The sequence below is a fragment of the Stigmatopora argus genome, chromosome 23 (assembly GCF_051989625.1).
Source record: "Stigmatopora argus isolate UIUO_Sarg chromosome 23, RoL_Sarg_1.0, whole genome shotgun sequence".
Taxonomy (NCBI): domain Eukaryota; kingdom Metazoa; phylum Chordata; class Actinopteri; order Syngnathiformes; family Syngnathidae; genus Stigmatopora; species Stigmatopora argus.
This window is the reverse complement of record NC_135409.1, coordinates 4787044-4810843: the sequence shown is the minus strand read 5'-3', so window position 1 is coordinate 4810843 and position 23800 is coordinate 4787044. Positions and strand designations below refer to the sequence as shown.

General features: G+C 42.8%; 3 protein-coding genes and 2 long non-coding RNA genes across 8 annotated transcripts; 3 read left to right on the top strand and 2 right to left on the bottom strand.

The window, feature by feature from the left end:
• Nucleotides 1–103: 103 nt before the first annotated feature.
• On the bottom strand, nucleotides 104–3131 carry cbll1 (Cbl proto-oncogene-like 1, E3 ubiquitin protein ligase). Its single transcript, XM_077594442.1, has 6 exons — nucleotides 2969–3131; nucleotides 2313–2483; nucleotides 2119–2222; nucleotides 1315–1398; nucleotides 1156–1229; nucleotides 104–1079 (listed from the first exon to the last, which is right to left on the bottom strand). Exons 1-6 carry the CDS (start codon nucleotides 2979–2981, stop codon nucleotides 116–118), a joined length of 1410 nt encoding a protein of 469 aa, XP_077450568.1. The 5' UTR covers nucleotides 2982–3131; the 3' UTR covers nucleotides 104–115.
• Nucleotides 3132–3536: 405 nt separating this feature from the next.
• On the top strand, nucleotides 3537–15174 carry LOC144069235 (serine/threonine-protein phosphatase 6 regulatory subunit 2-like). Of its 2 annotated transcripts, none has more exons than XM_077594441.1 (23): nucleotides 3537–4010; nucleotides 6647–6813; nucleotides 6897–7151; nucleotides 7219–7405; nucleotides 7472–7609; nucleotides 8438–8503; nucleotides 8597–8709; nucleotides 8792–8905; nucleotides 8996–9122; nucleotides 9210–9362; nucleotides 9631–9858; nucleotides 9938–10002; nucleotides 10147–10262; nucleotides 10327–10412; nucleotides 11163–11243; nucleotides 11353–11432; nucleotides 11503–11560; nucleotides 11648–11897; nucleotides 11994–12141; nucleotides 12405–12493; nucleotides 12565–12730; nucleotides 13342–13449; nucleotides 13520–15174. In XM_077594441.1, the coding sequence occupies exons 3-23, from the start codon at nucleotides 6925–6927 to the stop codon at nucleotides 13566–13568; spliced, it is 2649 nt and encodes an 882-aa protein (XP_077450567.1). In that variant the 5' UTR covers nucleotides 3537–4010; nucleotides 6647–6813; nucleotides 6897–6924; the 3' UTR covers nucleotides 13569–15174. The 2 variants fall into 2 exon arrangements, with proteins under 2 accessions (XP_077450567.1, XP_077450566.1); XM_077594440.1 differs by having other exon boundaries at nucleotides 3538–4010; nucleotides 11335–11432.
• Nucleotides 15175–15710: 536 nt separating this feature from the next.
• Nucleotides 15711–17442, top strand: LOC144069017 (uncharacterized). 3 transcript variants are annotated; one of them, XR_013298365.1, is made up of 5 exons: nucleotides 15711–15918; nucleotides 16110–16187; nucleotides 16695–16760; nucleotides 16838–16983; nucleotides 17333–17442. It is a non-coding gene; the product is annotated as an uncharacterized LOC144069017 (long non-coding RNA). The 3 variants fall into 3 exon arrangements; XR_013298364.1 differs by having other exon boundaries at nucleotides 17321–17442; XR_013298363.1 differs by having other exon boundaries at nucleotides 16838–16987.
• Nucleotides 17443–17546: 104 nt separating this feature from the next.
• Nucleotides 17547–18822, bottom strand: LOC144069016 (uncharacterized). Its single transcript, XR_013298362.1, has 4 exons — nucleotides 18668–18822; nucleotides 18011–18097; nucleotides 17820–17911; nucleotides 17547–17722 (listed from the first exon to the last, which is right to left on the bottom strand). It is a non-coding gene; the product is annotated as an uncharacterized LOC144069016 (long non-coding RNA).
• Nucleotides 18823–22431: 3609 nt separating this feature from the next.
• Nucleotides 22432–23700, top strand: LOC144068958 (NAD(P)H dehydrogenase [quinone] 1-like). Its single transcript, XM_077593950.1, has 6 exons — nucleotides 22432–22532; nucleotides 22606–22773; nucleotides 22836–22966; nucleotides 23033–23146; nucleotides 23207–23308; nucleotides 23367–23700. Exons 1-6 carry the CDS (start codon nucleotides 22529–22531, stop codon nucleotides 23664–23666), a joined length of 819 nt encoding a protein of 272 aa, XP_077450076.1. The 5' UTR covers nucleotides 22432–22528; the 3' UTR covers nucleotides 23667–23700.
• Nucleotides 23701–23800: the final 100 nt, after the last annotated feature.

Genomic DNA, 23800 nt, shown 5'->3' with positions numbered 1-23800 from the left:
ACCGCTTAAGGGTCGCAAAGGGTGCTGAAGCCTATCCCAGCTGACTTTGGGCCAGAGGCAGGAGACGGCAAATGCGAATTAAACTGGTGGGGTTTCGGTCCGTTCAGATATCAATTTACTGATAATAAGGTCGGTAGCGGCCCTGGTCCGGGTGGTGGGGCCCAGGTCCGGGCGGGGGGCCCTGCATCCGCGGAGGTGGCGGCCCCCTGGGGGCGGGCCATATTCCCGGGCTGAGACCTCCCGGTTGGTTGAAAGGCGGGCTCATGGTGCCCTGGTCTTCGGGGAACTGCTGCATGGAATTGGGATTGTAATGATGAGGGGGCGGTGCGTTCACGGGGGGGCCGCCATGCTGTAGCGGTGGTCCCGGAGGAGGGTGGTTCATGTAAGGAGGCATTTGGCCCATCATGTGACCCGGCGGTGGGGTTATAGGAGGCGGGGCCGTGGGCATGGGGGGTGGCGGGGGCTGGTTGTACACCATGTGGGGCGTGCCGGAGCCTTGGGGAGGGTGCTGCATGGGGTGGTTGATAGGTGGCGGCGGGGGCCCGAAGTGCTGCTGCGGTGGCGGCGGCGGCATCATGTGGTGAGGGGGGGCGTGCGGGACCACAGGGGGCTGGCCCGGATAGTCCCCGGGTCGGTGGTGCGGGGGCTGAGCCGGGCCCGAGGAGGAGTCATCCTGGATGGGCACGGTGATCAGGTTGCTGTGCTTGCGCGTGGTCACCGTGGCGATGCGGTACGTCTCGGGCGGGCCCTCGTGCGGGCCCGGGGGTGGCGGCTGCCCGTAAGGGTCGTGCCCGCCGTGGGGGTGCTGGTTCGGCAGGTGCACGTGGTTCTTGGTCACGTGGGGCGGGGGCACGCGGAAGCGCTCGGGCACCTCGGACGTCGGAGGCAGATGCACGGGCTCCTGGCGGCCGGACGACGACTTGGCCGACCTGAGGTGGCGGTGGTTGACGTGGGCCTGGAGGTCCCGCTGGGACAGGTAAGTGCGCTTGCAGCCCGACACCACGCTGCACATGTACAGCGAGCCACGTTGGCACTGCTCGATGCGCTGCACTAGGTCGGTGCAGCTGTACATGGTCAGGCTGCGAGGAAAGCAGAATGAACAAGTTACGACTGCTAATTTGACCACGCGTGCACTGGCCTCGAAAGCTCGCTCACCCGGGGCACATCTTCTCGCCTTTCTTCTCGTGCAGCAAAGCGCACTCGTAGCAAAAGACGTGTTTGCAGGGAATCTGGTGAGAGGAATAAAGTTAATGGTGACAGTTTGGGATTTTTTTTTTTTTAGGAGAGAAACGTCCCAAAACGTGAGGCGCGTACCATGCGTCCATAGAGTTGGATGGGCAGTCCGCACTTGTCACAGAAGTGAATCGGGACTTCATCTCTCTCACCGATGAGATTCAACTGTTGCAGCAGAAAGATAGGAAACATCATTTTAGAAGCGTTTTTTCTACTCCCTCACACAGTTAGAGAAAGATAAGACAACTCCCTCCTAACGCTATGAAATGTAATGGCGCTAGAGGTAAGATTGGGGCGAACCCAAGGAATTAACTTGATTTGCAGGCCCAAGCCCGAAGTAAACCCAAAATTTCATATGTTTTTTGGGGGTGAGGACTCCCAACTCAAGAAGGAGGGGCGATATATGATAACAGATTAAAGCCTGTCTTTTGTAACGAAATATAAGTTAAACAAGACTGTAAAAATATTTACTCTTGAGTTTTCCTATCTTTAGTTTATCCTTAACTTCTTGCATGTGACGTGCGTAGAGCATCCAGTTGCAATTACATTACAGCGCCTTCTCTGTTTTATCCAAAAATTCCAAATGATTTATTTTATAACAAGTATTCCATAGTTGAGTATCCCCTACATTGTTTTAGTATACATTTTTAAAAACATTAAAAAAGGCAGCGAGAGAGATCACGTGGTTTTAGTAAACATTCTTTTTTTTCAGCGAGAGAGAAGCTTGGCCTAAGTAATGATTGATATTTTAGGCCCGACCCAACCTGAATTTCAGTTCGGGTTCAACATCTTGCCTCTAAATGGAACAATATACCGTGCAGAATCTCTCTTTGTAATGTCACCGATTATTATCCACAAAAAACAAGGTCACGTGCATCTTTCTACCTTATAGTCCCAAAACAGCGGCTGTGGGTATCTCCTCTGGGCGGCAAACATATCACCAGATTTCCCCCCGAAATCAAACTTGTCTTTCTTGAAGCCAAAGTTATCTGCGACACACAAATGGCAAGTTTTAACACAACTCAGGAAAGTGGATGGGGCTTTCTTTAAAAAAAAAAAAGGAAAAAATAAAAACACACCATCTTTTTCTGCGGTTTCACTTTTCAGCAGTGGTCTGTTGCCGGGTCTCTGGACCCGGGGTAGAGGCTTGGTTCTCAGGGGCGGCTTGGAAATGAGCTTGATGGGGATGCGCTTGCGGACCTCCGGACCACCCAAACTCCCGGATCCGTCGCTTCCTTGCAGGTCATTGTCTGCAGAGGTAAAAGACCCATAAACGTTTTTTTTTTATTGCAACACATCACAGTCTTAACACATAAAATATTCCAAATGTGTATATACATGAAAACACTACGACTGGTATTAAGTCAAATCCTGTTGCCAAATCTGGTAGCGTCAATGCTAACTAGTTTAGCATTTCCGACGTAACTAAAAGTAGCAACATCAGAGTTTGAATAGGGATTCAATCACGAATAAAATTCATTGTATTACGTTCGACAACACATCAGACGTTTTGGTAACCCGATGTCGATCACTTTTATTGATAGTTACGCGGCTCATTGGCTTGTCTATGCTAAGCTAGCCCACGCTAAACGGATGACGAGTCCTTGAATTCTATTATAACGCGAACGACCGCCTCCTTGATATAATATTGATACAGTCTGAAATGATTAATTAAAAAATACAAATACGGAAATCGCATCAAATTGAGGAGGATGAAAGAGGGCATAACAATTACCGCTTTGGTCCATGTTAACAGCGAGCCGCCCCGGTGCATTGTGGGATTTTGCGATAGGGAGGGAAGAAGGAAGGAAAGAAAGGGGTTAAGTCATGACACAAAATATACGTTTTCACGTTTACAGCTCATATTTCTTTGTCAGTGAATCTGAAATTAATTGAGTTAATTGAGTAAGTGTTGTCCATTCGTGTAAACGTGTATATACATGAGGCAGGAACGAAATGAACACTTCCTTACGATAGCCAAAACTAATTTATAAGAATCTGCAGAATTGCATTCTAATGTATTCAAAGAGTTATTATTTCTTTAGGTTCTCTTGTGTTTGGCATTTTATTTGAAAGTCCTTCAAAAAAGACAAATGTCGTCAAATTCTCAAGGGAACTAATTAAGGTAATTTATGTGATGTATATATTTTGAAATGGTGTATCTAGTATTCCCATTTAATTTAAAGAGGTATTCCGAAGTTTTTGAATCCGCACATTAAAATGGTAGTTTATTTTATAAAAGAATATTGTCGAATCTAAAGCATCATTTCGAGAAATCATTTTTGTGCCGATTTCCGCGGTCGAGCCACAATGCACGCTCACGCTTGGCCCTAGTGCGCGTGCCCGCCACCCCGCGTCGCCATTTTGACTCGAAAAAATATGACTGAGTTTTTCCTGCTTTGCATGCTAAACTTAGCTCCGCGTTTGAATAGCGTCCGAATCAGACGCGTTCCGTCCGAAACAACACACACCGGGGACGTCGATGCCCGACTATCCGCCCGCGGCCCGGTAACTGCCTCTCGGAGTGGATTTTAAAAGCCACGTTCTAGACTTAACGTCGAAGGCTAACTTGAAGCTAGCAGAGTGACTGCTGTACTGTCGCAGGCTGGTCGTGTTCTTCAAAACAAATCACTAGACAAGGCTCATGCATTCAAGCTAACGTGGCTAGTCGTGAGCTTGGGGGGGTCTGGTGACTAGGGGGGCTGGGAAAACGGCTCCCGTAGCGTTTGAAAGCTACGAGAAAGAAGAAACAACACAAGGGAGATATTCAATAAAAGGTAAGTTTGTGGTGGAAGGCATATAACTTGATTACTGTACTTAACTAGGCCACAAAGTTGACCCTAAAGTTGTGTGTAGGAAAGGGGGGCTAACTCGGCTAACTCCGCTTAGTGTTAACCGTGGCGGCTAATTAGCTTCCGCGCGAACATCAACGTTAAAGGAGGAACTGAAGCTAAAACTTAATCGAACAAGTTGCCACTTAAACGCTAAAGGCTAATGCTAAGGATAGCGCCGTGACCACTCGACTAACCTAAACGAAATTCATTGTTCAGTTGGGTGGCTACTTAAGGGCAGTTAACGTCACCTCGGCGCCATTGCAAGTCGAGTGCCATTTGGGTGAACGCCGTGTTCAAAAAATAAAATAGAACTCGTGTACCTCACAATTGCGTCAGTTTCTCTCTCTCTCTCTCTCTCTCTCTATTTTATTTTTTATTTTTTAAGTTAGTGCTATGTTCTTAAGGAAAAACCAAGTGGCCACCGATCCACGTGCTGTTAACGCTAAATATCCCGGATTAGCTCGGTCCCATTTCAAGTAGAACAAAAATAATGTACGGTAAAATAATCGTGTTCAAATCTAAAGACTCAAAATGTTCCTCATGCTGCATTAAGGTTCGAGTAAACAGAAATCCGACTCCTTGTTGCTGCAGTTGTCAGTATAGCCTTTGAGGCCAAGATTTCCCTTTATTCAAAATATTACAGACAAATATCAACCTACATTGCTTTTATCAGACAATTAACTGTGATCAATTGGCTAGCTGACATATCTATTATGTGCAGTAGAATAATTGTCTTGAATATAGTAGTCAATTTTATGATAAAGTAACGAACCTGACTCAAATCCTAACTGCAGTAATATTTACATTAAAAGATACGGTTATCAAACAAGCGGGCGAGTTAAATGTGGATGAATGTTTTGACCATTGTGTTATTGAATTGGAATAGTGCAGTCATGTTTAGTGCCATTTCTTTACGTAAATGAGGCACAAATTCATGAAAACAATGACAATCCAACTCTTTAACACTTATGTGTGTGTTTAAGTAAACAGTAATATGACCTCCATTCGCTTTCAGGTGATTTTTAAGGCTGGTCTTACAATGCACCTGTATTTTTTTTAACACTTTATTGTCATGCTATTGAAAGGCTGAACTTGCCGTTCTCCACAGTGTTATAGAGAAATATGAAAAACCACGTTTACTGACTTTTAATCATATTACTGAAATATAAGTACCTGTACCTTCCTTGCATCCTTGCATAACCAGTACATTACTTGCTAACTCGGGTTGTCCTTTTTACGACGTTACAGTCATACCTCTACTTACAAAATTAATTGGTTCCAGAACTTTTTTCGTAACTTGAAAATTTCGTAAGTAGAGGTGTACTTTATATGTAAATTCTCTAATTAGTTCCACGGTCCTCGCCAACTAAACCCGTTAAAATTGGTCAAGGTGTCCCAATTTTGTATGAAAGATGAGGAAACACAAAAATGAGAGAATTTTATAAGGAAATGATATAGTAATGTTTCAAAATAAATAAAGGACATGAACATGTGCCCTGAAATAGTTCCCCCCCAGGGGGCTTTATGATGGGGGACGTAATACCCGCCGTATTTGTCCGCCAAATGTCGGCAAGAGCCCGTTCTACCAGAGCCGAAAGCCGTTCACTTTGTACTACATTTTAGACTTTTACGTGTGTGTGTGAAATTATGTGCTGTTTTGCATTTGTACGGTTTTAATCACTTAATAAAGGGAATTGTCATCATTAATAAGGGGAGCATTTTTGTACGGTTTTTAATCACTTTATAAAGGGAATTGCCATCATTAATAAGGGGGGCATTTAGCCAAGGTGGACAGGTATGTAAGAGAGAATCTTGAAACATGGATAGTAGTTGTTGCCGCTATCTCCATAGCGACTGCTTTTTCTCACACCTTGGTGTTTAGGTTTGCGTGGGAAGTTGGACTATACGCCGAAACAATACTAAGTATTCACTGCCACAATTCTTGTAATTCGTGCATTCTAACATTTTACAACTTCATTCTCACAATCTTTGTGTCTCGACTACCACCACATTGATATTCTTCCAGGCCCGAAATGTCCGAGCAAATTGCATTTCCTCAGTTTCTTTTCATCCCGTCCAATTTTTGCCAGTTGTTTGTCCGCAAAAGGAGCCTTTGCCATTGTTCCTGTTTTCCGCAACTGTTTTGCGCGCTTTGCCGATTGTTGTCACGGCGGTTGCCTCCTGCGGCTTCTATTTTGGACGTAGAAGTCAAGCGTCCTCCGTCCGCGGGGAGCACTCGCGAGGTTATTATTGCACTTGTGTACTCTGTAAATGTATGCCAGATGGACGCCACTCGGAGATGAAAACGGAGGAAAGCCCTCGGTTCTCTATCATTTTCTTTTTTTGTGGGGCTTCCGCGCCGTTCCCGCTGCTATTGTTGTTAATTCTGTTTACCGCCATAGTAACATGTGGAGGCGCATCGCTTAGCTTGAGCCTAACACAAAAAAAAGTTGCCATGGGAGAAGCTTTTGTCATGCTTTTAGCCTTTGTTTGCACTTGTTTAAAAGCATTCGCCTGGTAGAAGATTAGAAATGTGCAACTTGAATTTTGCCCAATGTTTTTTTTCCCCATATCTGCAGGTTATGCTGTGCCTCCCGGTGTCCCATCTCCTAAAGAGGCCTGCGTTTTAAAAGGATACCCATGCTGATAAATGCCAGGCCTCGGCACGCTTTCTGTCTACACGAACACAAATGCCTGCCTGCCCGCGCGGGAGGTCTGAGTAAAGATATCCGCATTTCATTCACTGGTGGGTCCCTCATTAGCACCTCTGTGGCGGGGTCTCGTGGAAGCTTCAGAGATTTTCACCTTTTGTTTTTTTTTGTGTGCCAGGGCTGCGTTCCCCATCCCAGCAGCCATCATGTTTTGGAAATTCGACCTGCACACCACCTCCCACATCGACCAGCTGCTGGACCGTGAGGACGTGACGCTGCGCGAGCTGATGGAGGAGGATGACGTCCTCCAGGAGTGCAAGGCCCAGAACCGCCGCCTGCTGCTCTTCCTTTCCCAGGACCACTGCATGGAGGAGCTGGTGGGGCTCATCACCACGGAGCCGCCGGCAGACCTGGAAGAGAGGAGTCGCTTTAAGTGAGCAACCCGCCGCCAGGTCGCCCGTCTCCGCTCCCTCGTCCAGCATCTTCGTCCACCCCCGTAGGCTTCCCAACATTGCGTGCGAGCTCCTGACCTCGGATGTGTCCATCATCAACGATAAGTTGGGTGGAGAAGAGTCTCTCCTGGAGGTGCTGTACCACTTTCTGGAGCAGGACCCGCCACTCAACCCGCTACTCGCCAGCTTCTTCAGCAAGACCATCGGCAATCTCATTGCCAGGAAAACCGAAGAGGTAGAGCGGCACCCCTGTGGCCAACGCACGGGGCATGGGATTCACCGTTTCATTTTTCGCCCGCAGGTGATCACCTTTCTCAAGAAGAAGGAGGGATTCATCAGTCTGGTGCTGAAACACATCGACGCGTCTGCTATGATGGACTTGTTGCTTCGGCTAATCAGTTGCGTGGAGCCGCCCCCCTTGAGGCAGGAGGTCCTTCACGTAAGGGCACCGTCGTGAGCCGGAAGTCTTTCCTTCAAAAATCCAATATTACAGTAATACTTAAGCTTAATGCCTTCCGGGACCGAGCTCGTATGTCAATTTACTCAAATCAATTTTTCCCATAGGAATGAACTGTATACAAATGAATCCCTTCCCACCCTCCGAAAAAACACCAGAAACAGCATATTACAATGAAGAAGCATCTTTTTATTTGTTCTAATTCACTACATGCTCACAAAGTAAAATAAACACTTAAATGAACTTGGATTATGATGCCGACACTCAAAATAAGTTTAATCTAACCTTACACTAAACTTAATTCTAATTTTGTTTTAAATGTTGATACCTTTCTTCTCCCGGGTTGGCTCTATTTGCCCCGCCTCCACCCTGACTTTCAGATGCAACTAAAAGGAACCTATCGAGGGTTGTTTGCGTTTGTCCTCCCTTCAAAATATTCCGAAAATGATGCACACAAATGTCCTCACAATAAGATAACACAACCACTTGCCAACGAGTAGTAGTATGCTCCTCGTATTATCGAGCAAGCTCCTCCGCCATTTGCACTGACTAACGGGAAAAAAACACTGAAAAAAATGCTATGCTCCGCCCAGTGCTCGTAGAGACATTACACGAGGGAGTTGCGACCAGAAAGACAGTGCCCATGATGTTCTGATGAGCAGCCTCTCGCGTCAGCTGTATGCTCGTATATCAAAATTTGATGAATTGAATGAATATTAGCCCAAAATTTTACTCGTATCTCAAATTGCTTGTATGTTGGGGCACTCGTATGTCGAGGTATTACTGTATTCATTTTTTTCTGTTCCCCAGTGGCTGAATGAAGAGGCGCTCGTTCAAAGACTCATAGAGCTTATTCATACTGGGAAAGATGAGGAAGTAAGTATCTTGAGTGCTTTTCCAATCTTTCTCGCGTACTTTCTCTAAACGCCTGTTTCCGTTTTTTTTTCTTTTCTTTTTTTTACCCCTCAGAGACAATCAAACGCGTCCCAAACACTTTGTGACATCATTCGCCTTAGCCGAGACCAGGCCAATCAGATGCAGGAGAACATGGAGGCTGACCCTCTATTGGCCGTGCTGGAGTCGTAAGACGCTCTTCAACGCATGGATGATTTTTTTTTTTAATCCACGTCTTGTTTGTCTCATGACCAAAGCATCTTCTTTCAGGCAAGAAACTGTAGCGGGACTTCTCAAGAACATGTTTGAGGGCGAGAAGAACGAGGCTTCCATCGTTAACGGAACTCAAGTGCTTCTTACCTTACTGGAGACCAGGAGATCTGGGTAAGCGTGCATAAGCGGTATTAAAAAAAAAGATAGACACGAGCTTCAAATATTTTTACGAATGACTGGTGAATGTGATCTTTTCCCCAGGTTGGAAGGGCTGATGGATCTGTATTCTCAGGGTTACGAAAGGTCTTACACTGTCAACAGCAGTATTTTAAATGCCATTGAGCCCCATTTAAAGGATTTCCAGCAGCTTCTTCTGGATCCCCCAAAGGTAACAGGGCAATGAATGGCGGCACATTTTAAAAAAAAAACTACAACAAGTTTCAACGCGGGTGTCGATTTCCTCTCCCTTCTGCAGAAAGGTGCAATATTGACCACCGTTGGCGTTCTAGATCAGCCACTGGGGAACGCTCGCCTTCACGTGGCCCGCCTGGTGGCTGCTCTCCTGCAGACCACGTCCCCCAGCATCTGCCAGGAGCTCTGTGACCTCGGCACCATGGACCTACTACTGGTAGGCCCAACCTCCAGCCTGGACCCTCGAGCTCCACTCAAATCAAATCAAAAGCCTTTATTGTCATTATACACAGCTGCGTATAACGAAATTGGTGGTGCTACTCCACAAAGTGTATTTTCCCAGTAAAAACATATATAAGTACTATAAAATTATAAAAAGTCACGTCCGGGCAAGGTAAATTGTAAAATATTGCACATTGTTATTGCACAGAAGGGATTGTGTCATGCTAATCGCTAGTCATTTTCTTATTTTCTTCCCCATGCAGGATCTCTTCTTCAAATACTCGTGGAATAACTTTTTGCACTTCCAAGTGGAGCTCTGCGTGGCGGCCATTTTGAACCACCCTTCCTCGGAGGAGCGCCCCAACCTGGGCTTGCAGAACCACAACGGGCAGCAGGCGGCCCCGGCCCCCGAAGCTAACGTCGAGGCGGTAGCAGAGTCGGGCGGCGCCGCTGACCCGCAGAGCTCCCTCCACAACACCCTCGTGGCACACGTGAGTGGGGCGAGACGGCGTCGACGCCGCGTATGTGGTCTCGTGGCCCGCCGTTTAGACTTTTCTTTGTCAAACGCAGCTTTTCCAAAAGTGTCGATTGGTACAAAAAATCCTGGACGCCTGGGAGGAAAACGATAAAATCCAGTAAGCAGTTTTCTTCGTAGGCTGCCATTGATGACAGTAGGCGTCCAATCCATTTTGACCATGATTTGAAATGGATTGGACTTTTATTGCCTGTCAATGGGTGAATATTTTTATCCCCCACAACACATTGCTGTGACGTCACAGGTCCGAAGGTGGCACCAGAAGAGGCAACATGGGCCATCTCACCAGAATTTCCAATATGGTGGTCCAGAACCTGGAGAAGGGACCGGTACAGGCCCAAATTGGTGACCTCATGAAAGGTAAAGCAGAATTTAGCTCACCTCGCCAGCGTTCAAAAGAAACCAACATTTACTGATGACGCAGAACTGCCGGAAGACTGCAGAGGTCGCTGGGAGAGCTTCGTGGACGAGACGCTGAGAGAAACCAACAGGAGGAACACAGTAGAGCTGGTGAGAACCCCTCCCCCTACCTTTCTTTTTTTTTTTTGTGAATACAGTCATACCTCTACTTACGAATCCCTCTAGGTACGAAATTTTCAGGTTACGATTTTTTTTAAATATGCAAATGAGTGGCTCTCGAGATACGAAAAAGATCCAAGTTGCAAAATCCCTCCAAAAGTAAATGTCCTTATCCGTTATTTTATTTTGAAAATATTGTTGCGGATGCATTGATTCTCACTTTAGAACATTGCTACCCTCTACTGGGCTCTCATTTCAGCGCTCTCATTCTATCTCATATAATGACAATAAAAGCATTCAATTCAATTGGCTGTCTCACAACAACTACTATCCTTGTTGCAAAATTATCTCTCACATACCTGTCCACCTCAGCTAAATCCCCTTATTAATGATTGCAATTCGCCTTATTAAGCGATTTAAAAACCGTACAAATGCAAGGGCACATTTTCACAGGGTTTTCTGGCTATAATATTTATTTTAAGACATTAATAATTCATTTTCTCTCATTTTTGAGTGTCCCTCACATCTTTCACACAAAATTGGGACACTTTGACCAATTTTAAAGGGTTTAGTTGGCAGTAATGTGAGGACCGTGGAACGAATTAGAGAATTTAAATACAAAGTACACCTCTACTCACAAAATTTTCAAGTTACGGGAAAAAGTTCTGGAACCAAATAATTTCGTAATTAGAGGTACGACTGTATATCTGGCAAAGTCTAACAATGTATGCGCCCCCGCAGGTGAGCACGCACAACATGCACTCGTCCAGCGAGGACGACGACATGGAGAGCCCCTTCCCCAACGACTTGTCCCTGCAACAGGTAGGCTGGAAGCGCGCAAGAGCGAGGGGCCGGCCGGACGGCGAGGAAGGCGGCGGCGTCCCCCTAAAAGGTTCCCCTTTGACCTTCCCAGGCTTTCTCTGACTATCAGATCCAGCAGATGACCGCCAACTTCGTGGATCAGTTCGGATTCAACGACGAGGAGTTCAGCGAACACGAAGAAAACATCAAGTGAGTTGGAGCTGCCCCCTCTGCGTGGCTGATTGTGTCGTTTAACAAACGTGACACCCCTCCCCCCCAGTGCCACCTTCGACAGAATCGCCGAAATCAACTTTAATTTAGATTCGGATGATAACAGTGTAAGTACTCTGTGGATTTCTTGGGGCGTGTTTGATGGCTGACGCTAAACTCTATGCAATACTAATCCTTCTTGTCTGGTTTACCAGGCCAACGCAGCCGCCTTCGAGGCCTGTTGTAAAGAGAGGATACATCAGTTCGATGATGCCGACGAGGAAGAAGACATTTGGGAGGAGAAGGAGATCAACTATGCAACACAAGCTAAATCCAGAACAAGGTTCGGCGTGTCCCAAACGTCGGAAGGAAGCTCCCGGAGCAGCCTGGAAAACGGCGGACAGGAGCAGGACTGCGGTTCAGAATCCGACGAGGACGATTTTGAGCAGAATGCGGCGAACCCAGGTAGGAGGGTTATAGGGGTTCAGGGGGTCCGTGGAGAAGAAAAACAGCGCATCGTGCTCAAGGTGTCTTTTTCACACCGTCCGTCTCCGCCTCGAGTTCCAGGCTGGACAGCAAATTTCAGGGACTCGGACGGAATCACGACATCCCAATCTCCATCGGGCTGGGACACGCTGCCCCCGGCGGGTGAAAACGAGACCCAGGAAACGGGCTGGGCCAATTTTACGGCCTTCCAGCCATTCTCGAGGTAAAGCAAGCTTGACGCGCAGCTTTTTGTGGCTGGATTAATCGCCGGTTATTTGGGGGATTATTTCATCGGGCTAATCGGCTCTCACATAAATCGCGTTATTAAGGAAGACAAAGATGTGATGACTTACTATTAAGTGTATTTGGACTTGATACGCAGCTCTTTGACTTGGGAATTTCAAAAGATGAGTCGGAGGAGAAAATCAAGAAAGACCAAAACCGATTCTTGTGTTCCATTTTGTTTTATTTTTTTCGGCTGTGCAGCACAGAGACGGAGCCCAGGTGCAGCTCCCCCACCGACGCCGGAGGCAGCGATGCTGATCAAAAAGCCAAACAAAACCACGACAAGGGCGGTGAGTTCAGCTGGCTCTTCCAGATTCCCCCACTCCATCTCAATTCCTCTCTCAATTCCGCGCACTCGTAGACGCTGCCGGCGCCTCTCCCCGCGTGGGGCCCTCGGGGGATGCCGCCAAAGCTCCTCCCCCCGACGGTGGGGAAGCCGCCGCCGTCGCCGCCACGGTGGAAAGCGTCGTCTCAAAGGCAGCAGCAGCAGTCGCCGCCGCCAGCAGCAAGACAGCCGACCTCACAAGGTTCGAAATCCGCTCGACTGTCTGTAATTGAATATAAAAGTACCAAGTTGAGGTACATATAGGCTGAAGGCACTGCAAATTACCAGGCGCTTATCTACCAATTGGGCTTAAGTACAGTCATATCTCTACTTACGAATGCCTCTCGGTACGAAATCGGCCAGGGTAGAACGGACGGGTATCGCATCTCCCATTATAATGGCCGCGGAAGGAATTACTTCAGCAGCCCAGGGCACATTTTCATATGCTTTATTTATTTTAAGACATTAATAAATAATTCACTTACAATTCACTCTCATTTTTGTGTGTTTCCTCATCTTTCATCCGAAATTAGGACACTTTGACCAATTTTAAAGGGTTTAGTTGGTAATTGTGTCAGGACCGTGGAACAAATGAGAGAATTTACATATAAAGCTCACCTCTACTTAGGAAATGTTCAAGTTATGAAAAAAGTCCTGGAACCAATTAATTTCGTAAGGAGAGGTACGACTACAAATTTCTAGTGTCCATGTTTCGTAACACGGACGGCACCAATCCCCGGTCAAAAGTGATCAGACGTCCGGCGCCGTCACTGCTACCCGAGCGCGACCTTACCTTTCGGCATGTTCCCGCAGCAAGGAGAGTCTGGTGTCCTTGGAAAAACTCTCCCTGTCAGATCCTCCCGAGTCGTCGGATGAACGGCAAGCGCCTGACGAATCGCCTGCAACCGCACAAATGGAAAGGTAAGCGCATTTGGCCGAGCGAGCGACCACACGGCGTCCGCCTCGAGTTGAACGCATGTGCGTTCTTCAGAGAGGAGACCCCAGCGCCCCAAGAAGTGGCTGTCAACGGGCCGCTGTGAGCCAATACGCACGCGGGAGCGCTGTCGGCCAACTGTAAGCCTCCTTCCTCCCAGAGTGACTCTTTTCGAAATCAACCTCAGCGCGACAGTGTTTTTACCCAATCACTCTGCCATGGACCCTGGACACTGCCAATCGACACCAGTAACGAGGCGGCGCATGTACAAAAAAAAATTATATATATATATAAATATATATATATTTAGGCCCGGTGGCGCGAGTGGTTAGCACATCGGCCTCACAGCTCTGGGGTCCTGGGTTCAAATCCAGGTCACGCCCACCTGTGTGGAGTTTGCATGTTCTCCCCGGGCCTGCGTGGGTTTCCTCCCACATTCCAAAAACATGCACAGTAGGCCAATTGAACACTCTAAATTGCCCCCATGTATGCGCGCGAGTGTGTATGGTTGTCCGGCTCCAGCACCCCCACCCCCCGCGACCCTAAAAGCAGTTCAGAAAATCAGATGCGATATATATATATCTATAAAACAGAAAAAGAGGACAAAAACAGAACAGCGTGTAGATCTTGAAAGCCTTTCTTTCCCTCATGTTGCACATGAATAAATACGTGCGATTTTAATGTAGCAGCATTTCTTTTTGTGGGGGTTACAACATTATCGTCATTCTTTTTTCATGTCCGAACGATTTCTCTCGTACTGGTTGAACCTGACGTTTAGACTTTTGCATATTGGCACCAAGTCAGGATAGAGCAGGTTACTTGTTTTTAATGCGCCTCAATAACGAAGCTTTTTTTTTTTTTTGTTTCTTGACAAAGCACTTGTTCAGCCATTTCCTGTCTTTTCCAGCACAATGTTACTGTTTCACTTTTACGTTTTGGAAGCCCTATCTGTCCACTCACTCGCATCTTGGTTTGACACTCTTCCCATTTTTTTTAAATTTTATTTTGGGTTTCCATTAAAGAACCTTCTTCACGGGGCGTCTGAATGTGTCACGACGGACGGAGAGGAGGAGGAGGAGGAGGAGGGTTAAAGACGAGCTGTAATAGTATTACTGTCTTTTGCTCATGTGCAATAACTTCAAATAGTCCCGTTTTTATTTAAATCCAAACCATTTTAAAGAGACGAGAACAAGCTATCATTCATTTGGTGTGGCTTTGCTCAAATTGAATCCTTTCATTTCCTTTTAGCGCATGTTAAAGCGACCTTGCTCGTGAGCTCTCAGACCTTCTGATTGTATTGATCTTAACCTCCTCACTACCCCTTTTTTTCCCCCCTCAATCAACCAAACTTTCCCTAATATAAAATGCTAATCTACATTTACTGATCATTTTACAAGCAAGTTTAAGACAGTCATGTTTCTATTTTTTCCCCCTCTCTCCACTTAAGCACACAGGATGTAAGAGTGGCATCTGGAAGGAGTGACGCTGTATTTTTGTTTTCTTTTTTCTTCTTCTTTTCTTCTGTTTAATTTTATGTGATCTCTAAGCTGCAGGATTGATTAAAAAAAAAAAAAAAAGACAGCAGACACCGGGTTCAAGCTGAGCTCCGGGCCTCTTGGTGTACTTAGTTTGAAATCACTTGACAGCGATAAAGTTCTTGATTCATTGTTCAAACAAATTAAAAGTGTCTGGTTGACCACGGTAATACCAAAGTCATGCTTGTGTCAGTCTACTTATTGGGGCAGTCTGGGTTTTTAAAGCCTTACTATACATCAGCGGTCTCAAACCAGTCCTCCCCAAAGGGCTGCAGGGTGTGCAGTTTTCATTCAAACCGAACAGGCGGACAGCCAGGTGCTAGTTATTTTTAGAAGACTCATTGAACTGTTGACAGTGGATGAGTTGAAACAAAGACCAGGACCCACTGCGGCCCTTTGTGGAATCGGTTTGAGACCCCTGCTATACATGGTCATATTTATTTTTTCAAAAAGCCTTACTATATTTGGTCATTTTAAAAAATCCTTACTACATATGGTCTTTAAAAAAAAGCCTTACTATACATGGTGTGGTCACAATGCCAAAACATTTCAACTAGATATCAATATTTTTAAAAAACATACCTTGTTAGCAATGTTTTCAATGCTATTGACTGACTAATGCACATTATTATGAAAACAATGTATTTGTTTTGAAGTATTAATGCCCAACCTAAAAGTATTTGCAGCCCCGCCCCCCTGACTAATGCACTCTATGATGAAAACGATCTCTTTTTTTTTGTGTCTATGTGTAATAGGCGTGGCCGAGGCGTGGCTGTGGTCAGAGTTCAAAAGACCGCCGCCATTTTTCAAAATGGCGGATGAGCCGGAGGCTAGGCGCGTTGGACTGCTGAGCTGCTCAGAATTGACGATTTCCCGAAGAAATACCCGACAAACTTCTTCCAGGACAATGCAGCGCGTTCGGTAATTTGTCTTTTGGGGATTTCGTAGCCCCAGTTCTCATTTCAAGAGTGCTTTTTGACGGGAACGTGCTTCATTGGCGTGATGTAGCCCCGACGTGGATGCAAACACAAATGTTTGCTAGCAAGTTGGCTACATCGCGTCACCTATTGCTCTTAATGTTTAAAAAGAAACCCTTCCATTGTGTGTTTCAGTCCCTCAACGAAGACAGACTGCTGGGAAACATCAAGAATGTAGCCATAACGGCCAAAAAGGAGCAGTTTGTCGGCAAAGTGAGTCTTTTTTTAATAGCTTCTAATTCCTCTACCCGTGTAATGTTTAGATATCAGCGACCAGTGTTCACGGCTTTCCTAAATTAGCTTGTTTAGCATCATGATACACTCCAATTTTGAATGAAGACACTTTAACTGGATTGGCGTTGATTTTTTAATAGCAAGATCCTGTGTGGATAACTCACACCCACACTAGTGCCATCAAGTGGAGGTGTAAGGAATATACAGTACACTTCTAGAATTCGTATATACCTTTGCCCTTCCCTTTCCTAAAGGAAGACTTCAGGGCTTGGACCTTTTGATTTTTGAATGTGGTTTTGACAAAACCTAAGCGAGACATTCATTCAACCGTAGCGCAGGGGTCATTTTTGACTCGTTAAAACAACCATTTTTCCTCCGTCTAAGAGCTTTGTGAGACATATTTAATTTTTTTGATTGAATGGGAGTCATTTGTGCATCAAAATGGTTAAATAAGCAATGACATAATCATGCTGTGGTGTTTTGCAGAGGTTTAAAGCCACGGAGATGGTGGAAGCTGTCCAAATCTACAAGACCAAAGAAGTTGTGTATGACGTAAGACCTGTTTTTCAGGTTATTTGATTTATTATTTTCATGTGTACTAAAAATACTCTATTTTGCTTCTCTTCAAGGTCCACCCAAGTTTACCAAATCAACGCTAAAGAAAGGTGACTTTGGAGTGTGGCACAGCCTTTGACACCAACATCTTGAGGACCCCTATCCAGTATGTTTTCCATATCTCCCACCACATCTGAAAGGAGAGATGGGTCCTGCTGATGTTGGTAAAACCTAACTTAATGTTGTTGACCAAAAAACAACACTAAGTTAGGTTTTACCAACATCAGCAGGACCCACCTCTCCTTTCAGATGTGGTGGGAGATATGGAAAACATACTGGATAGGGGTCCTCAAGATGTTGGTGTCAAAGGCTGTGCCACACTCCAGAGGACCCCTATCCCCCACCACATCTGAAAGGAGAGATGGGTCCTGCTGATGTTGGTAAAACCTAACTTAATGTTGTTGACTAAAAAATAAATCTTTTGACCTAACTGGCCCCCAGTCTATTTTTTTTAATGTTGGACTTAGTCTATTTTGCTTTGACCTTTTTCCCTCCAGAATTCCATCCAGTGCCAAGAAGAGATTCATCAATGGATAGAAACACCACCTCCTCTTTAAATGCTGGAAGACTTGTGAACTCCTAACCCCATTTTGTGGAAAAATAAAACTCTTGAAATCTACACATGTATTTTTCTTCATAGAATGAGCAAAGGAATGCAAGCAACATGACATTTTATAGTTTTTATTCAAAGAAATACATTTCCACACTTAGAATCACATTGTTGTAGACATAAGCAACATTTAGAATTAAAAAAAAAAGAAAAAAGACCATTGAGGGTCTGGGGTCTTTTTTCTCCAAGTGTTTTAACAAAGACAAATGACACTCAAATCTCTTTTATTGCAATTCCTGATTGAAAAAAAAAAATGAGATCCTCCTCACCTTAGGGATCGGGACATCACCTATAAAATAAGAGGGGGGTTAGTAAATTGCAACTTTAGTCAATAAAATAATGTGAGATTGGAATGTTTTGACTTGGATACTCTACAATATATTCACCTCAGAGCAGAGTTCAGAGACGATGCATCATCTTTAAGTGGGCAACCTGGGAAGATCACCTGGTCCTCCAGGGTCTGGACATCACCATGGACCTGGTGCATGCAAAAAAAATAGAGCAAAAGTTATCATATATAGAGACTGGAGATTCAACAGATAGGTTTAGGTGTTTTTTTTTTGGTCATTAGTATTACCTTGATACCTTGGCCCAGTCTCCTCTCCCCTCAAGGGTGTGCATGGTTCTGGACACACGGGAATAGCTGCATCTTGATTGAACCAAGCTATTTGGGAAGTGCAAACAATTATTACAGGAAAGAGAAATCTTCAAGTAAATGATCAAGATAAATAATGAAAATAAGTTAGTGAATGCTCAGTGCTAATTTCCCCTTTCCAGACAAAGCGATTCAATATACAGACTGATGTTAAAAACTAGGAAAAAGTCGGCTTGACCATTTTGGTATCAATGATTTTTGTTTAAAACAGAATTACAAATTGGAAAAGGGCGTTTAGCAATCGCAGTGAAAACTATCATGACATACAACACACCTTCACCTGGCAAACTGTCCGTTGATATCTCGGCTTTGTTTGATAAGATGAAAAGTCTTCCCCCACGACTCAATAATGGAGAGAATACTGACAAAATACTTTTGAAGTCAAATGTCGTGAGGCTAATGCTAAGCTAGCTAGTGACATGCCAAGGAGCCCATACTTCAAATGTCGACGGTGTGTTCGACCTGGCACTAAACTAACAGATTTGTTGGCGTTTTGGCTCAATTGATTCCTAAAAAAATCTCCCAGTAGGGTGTTAAAAACGCACATAGGCCAGTAAATTGCTCTAGTCTAGGGCTTACCTCGTTTGGATGCTAGTCGTTCGACCGACGGCATGAAAATGGCTGCGTCAAAGGGCGCGATGCTGCGCAGGCGCATAATTTAAGCACCTGCGTCACCAATGGGTGTAACCACGCCCATAGGAGGTGATTTGTTCTCCCGACTCAATGACCATGTTTGGAAGATGACGTACTATAGTCGCCATTTTTGTAGTCTTGATGCTGTAAAAGAGTGTGTTCGCTTTTTTTAATATAAAAAGCCTTACTTTGCATGGTCATTTTTTTAAAAAGCCTTACTTTGCATGGTCTTTTTATAAATAAAAAGCCTTACTATACATGGTCTTTTTTTTTTTTAATAAAAAGCCTTATTATACATGGTCATTTTTTTAAAAGGCTTTGCATGGTCTTTTTTTTTTTTTAAATAAAACGCCTTACTATACATGGTCATTTTTTTAAAAGCCTTACTTTGCATGGTCATTTTTTTTAAATAAAAAGCCTTACTATACATGGTCATTTTTTTTCAAAAGCCATGGTTATTTAAAAAAAGTTACTATGCATTGTCATTTTAAAGAAAAAAAGCCTTACTGTACATGGTCATTTTTTTAAAAGCCTTACTGTACATTGTCATTTTTTTAAAAGCCTTACTTGGTAATTGGTAATGGTAATTGGCCATGGTAATTTAAAAAAGTTTTACTATGCATTGTCAAGAAAAAAAAAGCCATACATTACATTTTCTTAAAGAAAAGTCTTACTATACATGGTCAGTTTTTAAAGAAAAATAGCCTTCCTATACATGGTCATTTTTGGTAAAATGCCTTACTATACATGTTTTTTTTAAAGCCTTACTATACATGGTCATTTAAAAAATGTCTTACTATGCATTGTAATTTTAAAAAAGCCTTTCTATACATGGTCATTTTTTAAAAGAAAGCCTTACTATACATGGTCATTTTTTTTAAACAAAACCCTTTCTATACATGGTCTTTAAAAAAAGTCTTACTATACGTGTTCATTAAAAAAAAAAAGCCTTACTATATGGTCATTTTTTTAGAAAAAAAAAGCCTTACTATACACGGTCATTTTTAGAAAAAAAAAAGCCTACTATACATTCATTTAAACAAAAATGCCTTACTATACATTGTCATTAAAAAAGGCCTTACTATACATGGTCTTTTTTAGGAAAAAAAAGCCTTACAACATGGTCATTTAAAAAAAACCTTACTATACATGGTCATTTAAGAAAAAAAACTACTATACATGGTCTTTTTTTTCAAAACCTTACTCTACACGGTCATTTAAAAAAAGCCTTACTATACATGGTCATTTAAAAAAAAAAACCTACTACACATTTTTTTTTCCAAAACCTTAAAGAAGCCTTACTATACATGGTCATTTAAAAAAAGTCTTACTATGCATTGTAATAAAAAAAGCCTTTGTATACGTGTTCATTTAAAAAAAAAAAGCCTTACTATATGGTCATTTTTAGAAAAAAAAAGCCTTACTATATGATCATTTTTAGAAAAAAAGCCCTACTATATGCTCATTTTTAGAAAAAAGGCCTACTATATATATACATGGTCATTTTTAGAAAAAAAGCCTTACTATATGCTCATTTTTAGAAAAAAAGCCCTACTATATATACATGGTCATTTTTAGAAAAAAAGCTTTACTATACATGGTCATTTAAACAAAAACACCTTACTATGGTCATTTAAAAAAGCCTTACTATACATTGTCATTTTTAGAAAAAAAGCCTTACTATACATGGTCATTTAAAAAAACCCTACTATACATGGTCTTTTTTTTCAAAACCTCACGCTACATGGTCATTTTAAAGAAGCCTTACTATACATGGTCATTTAAAAAAAGTCTTACTATGCATTGTAATTTTAAAAAAGCCTTTCTATACATGGTCATTTTTAAAAAGAAAGCCTTACTATACATGGTCATTTTTTAAAAGAAAGCCTTACTATACATGATCATTTTTTTAACAAAACCCTTACTATACATGGTCTTTAAAAAAAGTATTCCTATACGTGTTCATTTTTTTTAAATGCCTTACTATATGGTCATTTTTAGAGAAAAAAAACCCTTACTATACATGGTCATTTAAACAAAAACGCCTTACTATACATGGTCATAAAAAAGCCTTGCTATACATGGTCTTTTTTTTTAAACGCCTTACTATACATTGTCATTTTTAGAAAAAAAGCCTTACAACATGGTCATTTAAAAAAAAAAACCCTACTATACATGGTCTTTTTTTTCAAAACCTTACTCTACATGGTCATTTTTTTATGAAAACCCTTACTATACATGGTCTTTAAAAAAAGTCTTACTATACGTGTTCATTTAAAAAAAAAAAAGCCTTACTATACATAGTCGTTTTTAGAAAAAAAAGCCTTACTATACATGGTCATTTAAACAAAAACGCCTTACTATACATAGTCATTTAAAAAAAAGCCTTACTATACATGGTCTTTTTTTAAAGCCTTACTATACATTGTCATTTTTAGAAAAGAAGCCTTACAACATGGCCATTTAAAAAAAAGCCTTACTGTACATGGTCGTTTAAAAAAAAAACTACTATACATGGTCTTTTTTTTTTCCAAACCTTACACTACATGGTCATTTTAAAGAAGCCTTACTATACATGGTCATTTAAAAAAAAAGTCTTACTATGCATTGTAATTAAAAAAAAGCCTTTCTATACATGGTCATTAAAAAAGCCTTACTATACATGGTCTTTTTTTTAAAAGGCTTACTATACATTGTCATTTTTAGAAGAAAAAAAGCCTTACAACATGGCCATTTAAAAAAAAGCCTTACTATACATGGTCATTTAAAAATAAAAAACCCTACTATACATGGTCTTTTTTTTCCAAAAACTTACGCTACATGGTCATTTTAAAGAAGCCTTACTATAAATGGTCATTTAAAAAAAGTCTTACTATGCATTGTAATTTAAAAAAAGCCTTTCTATACATGGTCATTAAAAAAAGCCTTACTATACATGGTCCTTTTTTAAAAAAAAGCCTTACTATACATTGTCATTTTTAGAAAAAAAAAGCCTTACAACATGGCCATTTAAAAAAAGCCTTACTATACATGGTCATTTAAAAATAAAAAAGCCTTACAACATGGCCATTTAAAAAAAAGCCTTACTATACATGGTCATTTAAAAATAAAAAACCCTACTATACATGGTCTTTTTTTTCAAAACCTTACTCTACAATCTACATGGTCATTTTTTTTAAAGAAAACCCTTACTATTTACATGGTCTGTAAAACCTTACAAACACTGTACACTCGTACGGTGTTTGTAAGGTTTTTGGGGGGTTTGTAAGGGAAATCATAATCATTTATAAGGGCAGTTATTGGCAGAGGTTGACAGGTATGCAATTACAGTGTTCAAGTATGTTTTTTTTTGAGAACCCCAAACATTTTCAGCAGTACTTCAGTGCAACAACTAGGTCTCCTGTTTTTTATTTTTTATTTTTTAACTGAGGCACTGGCACTTCAAAATGTGCGGTGCTAGTTATTAAAGAAATAATTTAGAATTAAAAACATATTTTAATGTTTTTTTAATCAAATACTGACATTGAACCGATGGTGTTCCGCAAGGGTCAATCTCAAGGCCCATTTATATTTATACAAATTTTAATTTAAAAGAAACATGTCTGTGTCTCTGTCATTTCAATCCATCCATCAGTCTATCTATCCGTCACCGTGAGGTTGCTATCTGATTGGCCGCTGGGTTAAATGCTAAGTGCCAGCACCTGGGACAATCAACTGGTCGCTTGGTATAAAAACTCCTCATTTGCCAGTTTTTAGCACATCAGTTCTCCAGCCTCTCTGTGGGTGTTTTGATAGCCGACTTCAAACATGGGTAATATTGAAGCTGTTTTAATTGCTTTTTGGATTGCAGCGTGTTAGTCTTTGCTGTCCTTTTTTATCTTTAGCAGGAAAGAAGGTGCTCATCGTCTATGCCCACCAGAGCTCTGGTTCTTTCAATGCTGCCGCCAAAGATGCGGCAGTTGACGTCCTGACCGCCAAAGGCTGTGCTGTCAAAGTGTCTGACCTCTATGCTATGAAGTTCAAAGCTATCGCTAACGCCGAAGACATTCAGGGTAAAGTTCTTTTACCAAGTGAAATGTTTTGGTTCTTTTCTAACCTTAACTTGACTGTACAGGTCAGGTTAAGGATGCCGAGAACTTCCATTATGCCAAAGAGACCAAAGCGGCGTGGGAGGCTGGAAAACTGACCACTGACATTACTGAGGAGCAGTGTAAGCTAACAGAGGCTGACCTTATCATTTTCCAGGTAAGACATGGTGTTTCCACCAGCTAAGTTCATTACTATAGTACTGACCTTGAATGCAATTTCCAGTTCCCCATGTACTGGTTCAGTCTGCCCGCCATCCTCAAGGGTTGGATCGACCGTGTGCTCACTCTCGGCTATGCTTTCTCCGATGAGAAACGCTACGGTCGGGGTGTCTTCAAGGTAAGCCTTCCAACACATGGAATCTAAAGGACAGAGTGATATTTCAATGCTATTTCCCAGGACAAGAAAGCTGTACTGTCATTCACGACTGGTTCTGAGGAGTCCATGTTTAGTGCCAATGGCATCAATGGAGACATGAATGTCACACTTTGGCCACTTCAGGTAATGATCTCTGGCTGGTGTGTATGATATGAACATGAACTGACTGACTTTTCAACAGAATGGCATCCTACACTACTGTGGCTTCAAAGTCCTGGCACCTCAAATTTTTTGGGCTCCAGCTCACCTCCCCCGTGAGACCAACGCCAACCTTCTCCAAGCCTGGCGCACCCGCCTTGAGGGTCTACTGGATGAGGCCCCCCTGACCTTCACGCCCATGGACTACTTTGACGGGGAGAAGGGTTTCCGGCTGAAGCCCGAGGTCCAGCAGAAGCAGTCTACTGAGAAGTTTGGCCTCACTGTGGGTGTTCACTTGGGACTAGCTGTGCCACCCAACAACATGATGAGGGCTGGAGTTTGATGTCAAACTGATTTAATAAAAACCCTTAACCTAACTTTGTGGATATTTCTACTCCTTTTCTGATAATGAATATTTTTGCAGTGTCACATTTGTTTACTATAGTAGGTTAAAGGCAATGCAATATAACACTGTTA

What these genes read in the sequence shown, in the direction of transcription:
- cbll1 (XM_077594442.1), bottom strand. An exon ending in CGCTGTTTTGGGACTATAAG is followed by an intron (nt 1,399 to 2,118) that starts GTAGAAAGATGC and finishes CTGCTGCAACAG; the next exon opens with TTGAATCTCATCGGTGAGAG. An exon ending in TCCAACTCTATGGACGCATG is followed by an intron (nt 1,230 to 1,314) that starts GTACGCGCCTCA and finishes TCCTCTCACCAG; the next exon opens with ATTCCCTGCAAACACGTCTT.
- LOC144069235 (XM_077594440.1), top strand. Translation starts at nt 6,925, where the DNA reads ATGTTTTGGAAATTCGACCTGCACACCACCTCCCACATCGACCAGCTG. An exon ending in TTCTTCTGGATCCCCCAAAG is followed by an intron (nt 9,123 to 9,209) that starts GTAACAGGGCAA and finishes TCCCTTCTGCAG; the next exon opens with AAAGGTGCAATATTGACCAC. An exon ending in ACAACACCCTCGTGGCACAC is followed by an intron (nt 9,859 to 9,937) that starts GTGAGTGGGGCG and finishes TGTCAAACGCAG; the next exon opens with CTTTTCCAAAAGTGTCGATT.
- LOC144068958 (XM_077593950.1), top strand. An exon ending in TAACGCCGAAGACATTCAGG is followed by an intron (nt 22,774 to 22,835) that starts GTAAAGTTCTTT and finishes TTGACTGTACAG; the next exon opens with GTCAGGTTAAGGATGCCGAG. An exon ending in TCACACTTTGGCCACTTCAG is followed by an intron (nt 23,309 to 23,366) that starts GTAATGATCTCT and finishes ACTTTTCAACAG; the next exon opens with AATGGCATCCTACACTACTG.